At 48.6% G+C, this 9,520-nt stretch overlaps 1 protein-coding gene across 1 annotated transcript; it reads left to right on the top strand.

Annotated features, from left to right (window-relative positions):
* Nucleotides 1-427: 427 nt before the first annotated feature.
* On the top strand, nucleotides 428-8,613 carry LOC145394773 (uncharacterized). The gene is made up of 4 exons (XM_080268553.1): nucleotides 428-1,948; nucleotides 2,260-2,919; nucleotides 3,130-4,047; nucleotides 8,548-8,613. The coding sequence occupies exons 1-4, from the start codon at nucleotides 428-430 to the stop codon at nucleotides 8,611-8,613; spliced, it is 3,165 nt and encodes a 1,054-aa protein (XP_080124679.1).
* Nucleotides 8,614-9,520: the final 907 nt, after the last annotated feature.

The raw sequence follows: 9,520 nt of genomic DNA, 5'->3' as shown, positions 1-9,520 counted from the left end.
TATTTACCAAGGACGAGCTGCGTCACCTTGGGGCTCAGATGGCGGAGGCCATCACGAGTGCAGTGGCTCGGGCTTTGGGGGTTCAGCTGGGGTCAGGCCCCTTGGTGGCTGTGATCGACAGGTGGCTGGAGTGGAGCGTCGGCAAGCGGCGAGGGACCCCTGCTCCTGTCTCGGGCAGGCCTCCTCGCACCCCTTGGAAGTCGGGCTCGCCCACATGGACGACTGCACAGAAGGCGTCCAGGGCTGGGGTCAGGGCTCGGCCCCGTCGTGCCCAGACTCCTGCCACTCCCCGACTCCCGTCTGCCCCTCAGGTGCTTCCATCAACTCCTCCTTTGACTCGGGGGTCGAGCGATCCCCGCCTCAGTCTGTCTCTGGATGCGGGGAGGTCGTCTCCCTTCGCCTCCTCCAGTGGAACTGTGTTGGGGCAATGAGCAAGCTACCCCTCCTTCAAGAGGTGGCCGTCAGAGATCGCCCGCATCTTATTCTGCTGCAGGAAACCCTTCTGTCTGAGGGCTCCTCCTTTCGTTTGGCGGGTTATACCGCCCATCTCCTCCCTCGTGAGCGTGGTGTGTCCAGGGGCTGTGCCATACTGATCCGTGACCACATTGCCTTCACTAGCTGTGTACCCCCTCCCTTCTGTGGAGATGGTGTGGAGGTCCAGGGCGTGGTGCTTCACTTGGCGGGGTCGCCCCTTACTGTGTACAATGTGTACCGTAGTTCTCGGGCAGCCCTGGAGCTGGGGGACTTGTTCTCCCAGGCTGCCGGGGGGCCGGTATACATTGGGGGCGATTTCAACGCACACCATGCTCTGTTGTCCTCGCCTCTCCCCTCCAACGAGGCAGGTCGGCACATTTCCATCACTCTGGAGGAGGTGGGTGGTGTATCCCTGCTGAATGATGTCAACAAACCCACACATGTCCGTGGAGGTCGGCTGGACCTGGCCTTCCTCTCGACTCCTCTAGCAGGCTCCACTGTGTGGTCGCTCCATCCCTACCTTATGAGCGATCACTTTGCCATTGTGGTGGACCTGCCATTGCCTCCCCTCCCTCTCTTCGAGCCGCCTCCGCTACGGTGGGATGTGGGCAGGGCAGATTGGGAAGCCTTTGATAAGGCCCTCACTCTCGCTTTCTCCTCCTCTCCCCCGGCGTTGGACCTAGAGAGTTGTGCAGATCAGGTTGCCGCTGTCTTTCGGCAGGCTGCTTCTATTGCCATCCCTTTGCGAAAGCGCTTTGCAAGGTGCTACCGGGACGGTTGGTTCTACTGCGATAGGGTCAAAGAGCTGAACCGCAGGCTTAATGCGGCACGCAGACAGTACCGGCGGCGCCGCACTTCGCCGTGCCGCCGGTGCTTGTTTGCCGTGTCTCGTCATGTCCTTGCGGAGAAGCGTCGCCTTAGGGAGGAGGCGTGGATTGTATGGTGTCGCACCCTTGATTCTCACTCCACACTTCGTGAGATGTGGAGGAGAATCAGGTCCGTCTCTGGTCCACGTCCCTCCCGTCCGCCTTCTCATCCCGACCCTGTTGCAGAGGCCGACCGCCTGGCTCAGCACTTTGCTGACCGCTCCGCCTCCTCCAATCTCCCGCGATCAGTCTTGGCTGTTCAAGAGCAATTGTCCGACTCTCGTGCTGTGGCTGTCCAGGCGGCGTGTGATCAGTCTGACCCAGCCGATTGCCCCATCACCAGTAGGGAGCTGCTGGCAGCTTTGCGGCGCAGGGCGGACACTGCTCCAGGCCTTGATGGGCTGACATACTCCATCCTGTCACACGCGGGAGATTGTGGTATGGAGCGGCTTCTTGGTCTGCTCAACCTCTCGTGGTCTGAAGGGCGTCTCCCGAGTTTGTGGAAGGCTGCTGTTATTCACCCTATCCCGAAGCCAAATGCTCCCGGTGCCATGCGCCCCATTTCCCTCCTTAGCTGTATTGCCAAGACGGCTGAGCGAGTTGTGCGGGCGCGTCTTGCATGGAGACTGGGTCCGCTTCACCCAAGGATCTTTGCTTATCATCCTGGCAGGAGTGCTTCTCACTGCCTTGCATCGTTCCTTGGGGAGCTTCGGGGTGGTGTGGGGATGGCGGTGTTCCTCGACCTCGAGAAGGCCTTCGAGCTGGCAAGCCCTGCGGTCATCTTGCAGGCTCTGGCGGCTCGGGGGGTGGGCGGTAAGCTTTGTCATGGGTTAGTGACTTCTTTTGTGGTCGCTCAGCAGGAGTCCGATTTCAGGGGCGTCTCTCCCCCTTTTATGACTACCAGAATGGTACTCCTCAGGGGAGTGTGTTGAGCCCTCTCCTTTTTAACGTTCTGGTGGAGGGGCTCCTTGATGTAGACTTCGGTCGTGGGGTCACCCTCTTATCTTATGCCGATGATCTGGCCCTGATCTTTACCAGGAGGGACTGCTTTGCCCAGGCGAACGAGGCTCTGGCCAGGTTGTATGGCAAATGCTCAGAACTTGGCCTCAAAATCAACTTTGCCAAGTCAAAGTGTTTGCCTTTTGGCCTCCTTCCCCCACATTTTCCACTCGTGCTGGGGGGTCACCAGCTGTCCTTCGTGGCCGTCCACAAGTATCTTGGGGTGTGGTTCGATAGTAACCTCACCTTTGCGAGCCATGTCCGCTATTTGCGTGAGCGAGCGTCCACGCGTCTCTCTGCCCTTCGCTTCCTCTCCAAGAAGAGTTTGGGGGCCTCCTATATGGTACTCAGAACTTTTTACACACACGCTATTAGGTCGCTGGTAGATTACAGTGCCATATGCTTGACTGGTCTTGCCCCGCGGGTTTCTCAGTCTCTTGAGGTCATGCAGAATGACGCTTTGCGGGTCATTCTGCATGCGCCTCCTTGGACCCGGCTGGTCAATCTGAGGTTGGAGAGCAGTTTCCCATCTTTGAGGGGTAGAATTATGCTCCGTGCTGCAGCAACTACTCTGCAGCTGGTACACCACACGCAGACCCACTCTCCCTGTCTCTGCTCTCCTCCTGAGGCTCTTGTCACGCCCTCCTGACCCGGCCCCTCGGCGAGACTGGGCTCGAGCAACGGTTGCTATGTTGCATGACATGGGGGCTGCTGACTCCATCTGCCAGGTCCCTGATGCACCCTTTGCTGGGTTTGAGTATCCGCCCCATGGGAGCCTCCCCCATTCCAGTTGATTTGTCCAGCACGTGCCAAGCCCCGTGGCACCATCCCTGCCCTCCTCCGTCAGGATGGTCTCCGCCGGGTTGCGGCTCTGGGATCTCCGGGATCGGCTGTGTACTACACCGATGGTTCTGTGGCGGCTGATGGTGCTGCAGGGGCGGCCTTCATTTTTGGGGACACGGTGGAGTCTTGGCGGCTTTCACAGGGGGCCTCTGTGTTCCAGGCAGAGCTGGCGGCTATACTGGGGGCTTTGCGGCATGCACACCACCATCAATATCGCCGTGTGGTCGTCCATTCGGACTCGCTCTCTGCCATCATGGGTCTTCGCTCCTTCTCCCTCAAGGATAATGTCTTTTTGCTGTTGGCGATTTACACCTTCGCCTCTCTCCTGGTCTGCAGGGGTGCATCTGTTGTCCTGCACTGGCTCCCGGGGCATGTTGGCATCCACGGGAACGAGTTGGCGGATGAGGCTGCACGCTCTGCGTGTTCCCTTCCTGCTATCACGTTCCCATTCGGCAGAGGCCGGGCTCAGATTGTCAAGTCTTTCGCTGCTACAATCTGGCAGTTGTCATTGGAAGAGCATAGGCTAGTGGTATCAGAGGGCTCCCGTTCTGCCACGTGGTATGCCGCTGCTACATCATACTCCCAGCTGCAGCCCCCCCCAGGTCTGCCAAATTTTTTGCTTGTGAGGCTCAGGCGCTTGCGGCTTGGCTTTTTATGTTATAAGCAGATCACTGGGGTGGAACCTGACTCGTGTGAACATTGCTTAGAGAGGGAGACGGAGCCCCTCCTTCATTATATGCTAAGGTGTCCTGTCACTGACATCTTCCGCTCGCATTTGGGAGGTGCTTTTGTGCCATCTGGGGATGATGTCCGTGATGCCTCTGCCATTGTTGCCCGTTTGCCGATGGAACTTCTGCTGCGGGTGGTCAGTCGCCACCCCCCTCCTCGCTAATATGAGCAGCGCATGCTAGCGCACCTGTAACGGGCTCACTTATTTGCCCGTGTCCCAGTCTGATCTGGGACGAATATCACAACAACAACAACTATTACAAGTTTAGTCGGGTGTCAGGTCAGTTTGAGTGAAGTGCAGTCGGTTTTGGTGCAGTGTCAGTGTCAGTGTCAGTGAAGTTTGTATATTTTTGGTACTTGTGAAAACAGTGGCAAACAGTGACTGGTTATTGAGATTTTGTATATCACTGGAACTTGAGAAAACAGTGAAGTGTCAAGCATTGGGTGTAATTACTGTCAGTGAAGATTATTTTCGGCACTTGTGTAATAAGTGAAGGGTTAGCAAGCATTAAGTGTACTAACTGTGTTGTCAAGCATTAAGTGTAATTGCAGTTAGTAAAGTGTGTATAGCTCCAGTCCTTGTGAGAACAGTGAAGAGAAGTTGGAAGGCATTAAGTGGAATTACTTGTAAAATAAAGACAGTGAACTTTAAGGAGCCAGTGTTTATTTTAGCCTCAGCTGTTCTTGTCTACTGCACACCTAGAGGCTGACCATAGGAAGAACAGCTCGCTGGGCAACGTCCTTCCTGTACAGTACTATTTTTAGCCTGTGGCAGTGTGGGACTGGGACTTAACAATATAAATGGTTATGATGATAAATGAATTTGTGTGAACATACAATTAACAACGAAATTTTGCGCTCAAAAGAGGTGACTGTCCCAACCCCTCCCAGTAAAAGCAGGTAAACCCTACTGTTTCGCGGTGCCATATTTCATAAAATGTGTGTGTGTGTGTGTGTGTTGACTTCCGGTTCCCCTCCACCCCAAAAATAGTAAGTAAATAAAGACTAAGAGGAAAAAAAAAAGTAAGAACAAGTGTGCCGGTGTATTCGTCCAGTGAACAGTTTTACCTAACTCATAGTACTGTAAATTACCAACTAAATAAAGGTATGATAGAAAACCAAAAAGTAGTTTTGAAGAAAGCAAGAAGAAAGAAAGGAGCAAATACGGTTAGGTCTTCACAACAGCGTGGAGACCATAATTATCACCATTAACACTGCTTCAAAGATCTTAACAGTTTACGACAGATTATTCCAGTCTGCTTACGATAATTTACACAGAAAAAACGGAGAAAAGGGCGATGGTTGGAATAAGAAGGAAAGTGGCACGAATGGAGGTTGAAATAAGAGGGGAAGTGGAAATGAGGGAGCTTAGAATAAGGGAGAAGTGGAAGAGAGGGAGGTAATAAGAAAGGTAGTGGAAGAGAGGGAGGGAATAAAAAGGAAGTGGGAGAAAGGGAGGAAATAAAAAGGGAAGTGGAAGAGAGGGAGGTTGGAAAATGGAAGAAACAGACGGAATGGAGGTTGGAAATTAGAGGGAAAGTGGAAGGATAGGAAGTTGGAACAAAAGGGCAAAGGAAGGGATTGATGTTTAAGTAAAGAGGAAAATGGAACGGTTGGAGGTTGAAGTAAAGGGGATAGCGAAATGGATGGAGGCTGAAGTAAAGGGGAAAGCGGGGGGGATGGAGGTTAGAGCAAATGGGAAAATGAATGACAGGGAAGCTGGAATAAGAGAGACAATGGACAGTCGGGAGGTTGGAATAAAGGGATAATTGGAAGGCAAGAAGGTTGATATAGGATGGAAAGTGGAAGCAAAGGCGGTTGGACTGGTTGGAAGGAAGCGATGTTGGAAATGGATGTTTGGATGGAATGCAAGAATGAGGAAAATGGGTAAGGAGTGGTGAGAATACGAGGAGAATAGAATGCTAGATCGTGGAATGTGATATGGAGGTTTAAATGTTGGAAGGGATGATGGAGTGCTGCGAGAGACAGTGTAATGCTTGAATGGGTGCTAGATTACCAGAAATTTGATTGGAATTATAGAAGAGAGAGTGGAATATTAAAGAGCGTAGGATAACCAGAAAGAGTTAAGTAAGAAGTAGCTCATTGATTCAGTTCTTTCATCTCGTCGGGAAATTGCTGGTGAATATCAGCTTTCAGGTTTACTTCGTTCACTTGGGAGAAATCGAAAGCATTCTACTTGATTATTTCACTCAGTTAGTTAGGAAAAATATTTGGGAACTGTCGTTTCATGGTTGAGGTTTTTATTTTTTAATTCTTTTTAGGTTACATAAAACGAACTTGCACGGCCAAGAAACACCACAGGAAACCAAAGGTTGGAGGATGGATATCTATTTATGGTTGAAATAGAAGGGTGATTCACACACACACTTATATATAAATATAAATATATGTACTGTATTTCATTATTTCATTATTTATTCATTTATCTATATAATTTATTGTTGACCCAGACGATTTATACAGGGTAAGGGAGACTTCTCATAGTACACAGGTATGGCAGCTAATTTCCTTGGCCTCAAGTAGAAACAGTCATCAGACGACTTATTCAGCTCAAATTTCTCCGCCGGAGATTTATTCTTGTTACTCCTAGACAATTATAATAATCTCATAAGAACACCCTGATTGAGCATATGAGGCTAATTATATTAATAACTGAGCTCCCAAAGTAGAAAGCCTCTCTTCAAAGCCGAGTTAATCATCTGACAGTAGCCTGAATATAATTCAAATGGTTTTATTTCTGTGAAAGGTTTAAAAGTCACCTCTCATATTGACACTCATAGAAAATTATCAGGTGGTGGAGAGTTAAGCATCTCATTACCATAACGTTCTTTTCTATTTTTCATTCCTTTTAATTCCAGATGATATTACTCAACAAAAGATAACAATACCGTAATACTATTAATAATCATATTAATATATCGCTTTTCCGTTTATCTGTAATCTGGAAAACACAGTAATGATGATTATGATTATGATGATGATGATGATGGTGATTAACTTGTGTGAGAAAATGGAGGGGACAAAGAGAGCGACATGAGAGGACCAATACTTAAAAGGCAGTGGATAGCGAGAGAAGATTGATGGCAGGCTATATTGTTGTACTGGAGATAAGGAATGAGAGAGAGAGAGAGAGAGAGAGAGAGAGAGAGAGAGAGGAGATTAGAGGAAAGCGGTGATGAAACATAAGAGCCAAAGGAAGGAGGTAGGTAAATGTTCTTAATATTGTGTGTGTTATATTGGTCTTTGTGACAGCAAGCTCAACTGGGTTTTAACCTGGAGTTCAGGAATCTGGTCCATTTTGCCGGATACTTTTTTTTTTTTTTTTTTTTTTTTTTTTTTTTGCTGATGTACTGGACGTTTGTCTGCGCTTTGAGAGTGAGGTTCTTGATATGAGTCAGTGTGTGTGTGTTGTAATGGCTTTGGAGATTTCCTGGCACCTCTTCTTCACAAGTGATTTTGCATATTACACCATTTAATTCAATACATTATGAGGGAAAACAGTGCCAGTTTTATGAATATATAAATGGAGTAAAGAAATTATGATGTAGTATGCATGGTTATTCGTTATGAAAACGGTAATGTGAAATTTTTGGTATCACCTAAAAAACTGACCTGTATGTTCAGGTGACCGGCAGCATCGCTGTGAAGTCAGAGTGGATTGCTTGTGAGTTGCATTTTGTGCCTGTACTGATTCAGAGAAGGATGACACGGATCTTCTGCTGTAGCCTTGTTTTGTTTAGGTCCCTATATCACAAGTGGACAAATACGGAGCTGGCCAGCATGTGTCTTCTAGATCCACCTGGTTCTCTTCAGCACATCATCCATTGTCACTGCAGCTATTGTGGTGCTATGCCTCACATACCTAATACATTTTTTTAACCAAATGCAGTCAGTTTGTGGAATTTCCTTGAGCATTTGTATGTATTGCAATGACTGTTGGCATCTTTAAGTCCACAGAAAACAAGACATATTTGTCACACTCACAGGGGATGCCAAATATACTGCTTTTCTAGACATGTGGTGCTCCCTCCTTTCCCTCACGGAGTTACTGTACTTTTTTGAAGAATGGGGATCAAGCCTTATGGGAGGAGTGTTAAGAAAATGGAATGCTGTACTACTCAGTGGTGGACTTCCCCCCAGTGTGTGTCCTCACGGGGATGGTGACCCCTGGGTGTCCGACCAAAAACCTTTAAGCACGGCCAGTTATTTACCAAGGATTACTATTTATTGCACAGTAGTAGCGTTTTACTTGCGCCAGGTTTAAGCATGGTGAGACCTCCGATGGCTTGGTCAGAGTCGTTATGCATGGCCAAAATTTGTGCATTGATAGATATTCACCCCTGCCTTGTTCTGGAAGGGTGGAACCACCAAGGGTTGACCCTCATGAGAGAAAGGATGGACCCCAGGCATCCCAGTTAAGCCACTCTAGTTTTTAACCAAGGCACACGAAACGCCGCATAATGCTAGGTGTTTACCCCAGCCACATTTTTGGCAGGGTGGGATCCCCAGTGATCACCCCTAAAGGACGAGGGGTGGCCCCGAGGTGGGACAATGCCATAGTTTTTTACCCAGGAACATGAAATTTTACACAATGCTCTTTCTCTGCCTGGACCAGGGTGACATCCCCAAAGGTCACGCCCTGCGTGGGGGAGTGGGGGAAGGCCTCGTGGGTCCTGGCTAAAGTTTTTATGCAGTCATGCTTTTTAATACGTTAGCAGAGTTAGGTGTTACATTCATTTAGTGCGAGTTCTCACGTAATAAGTCCATGTGTGAACCTTAGCAAAATTTTCATGAATGTCTGATCTACTTTGGATCAAATGTGACATATGCAGTATGTTTTGAATGGGACTGAAAAGAAAAGTTTGGACTACGACGCATGTCAGTCAAATGTTATGGTTCCGACTCGAAGTCAGCTTCGGGTCGCGGTTTTCTGTCACGAATATTTTTTTTTTCTAACTTACATCAAGCTTGCCATGTATGCAGTGTGGAGAGATTTTTTTTTTTTTTTTTTTTTTTTCAATATTGTGTTTGGGTCTGAAACAAAGTGAATCATTTTGTTGAAACTAATCAAAGATCAAGGTCATTGTCCATGGCCAAAGTTTAGGCCACTGCGTTATCTAATGAATACCTGTTCCAATCTGGGTCGAACTTGACACACGTTGTGTGTTGGGACCGGTGAGGGACTATAGGTTTGTGCTGTTCTGTCAGTATGCCAGTGCATCAGTCCGCCTGCAATTTTGTGTCAGCTCTGTAGCTTCCACAGGCATGGACAGATCTTGATGTAACTTCACACAGGTGTTCCCATACCATGACGGTGTGTCGTGCGCAAAAATAAGCCATCTACTCCTAAGAAGAAGGCCACACTTGGGGCTCAAACAAGGTCGTTTGCAATTTCGTGTCTGCTCTGTAACTTTCACATGCATGGGCAGATTATGATATAACATCAAACAAATGTTCCTCATACAATGACGGTGGTCCACGCATAACAACCAACCATATACTCCCAGGGTCAAGGTCAAACTTGAGGCTCAAACAAAGTTGGGTGTTGTATTGCTTAACAGCCATACCTATATTTGTGTCCTCTCTGT

The sequence above is a fragment of the Coenobita brevimanus genome, chromosome 28 (genome assembly GCF_032717465.1).
Source record: "Coenobita brevimanus isolate Jiangsu-jjx chromosome 28, ASM3271746v2, whole genome shotgun sequence".
In the NCBI taxonomy this organism is placed as follows: domain Eukaryota; kingdom Metazoa; phylum Arthropoda; class Malacostraca; order Decapoda; family Coenobitidae; genus Coenobita; species Coenobita brevimanus.
This window is presented reverse-complemented; position numbering and strand designations above follow the sequence as displayed.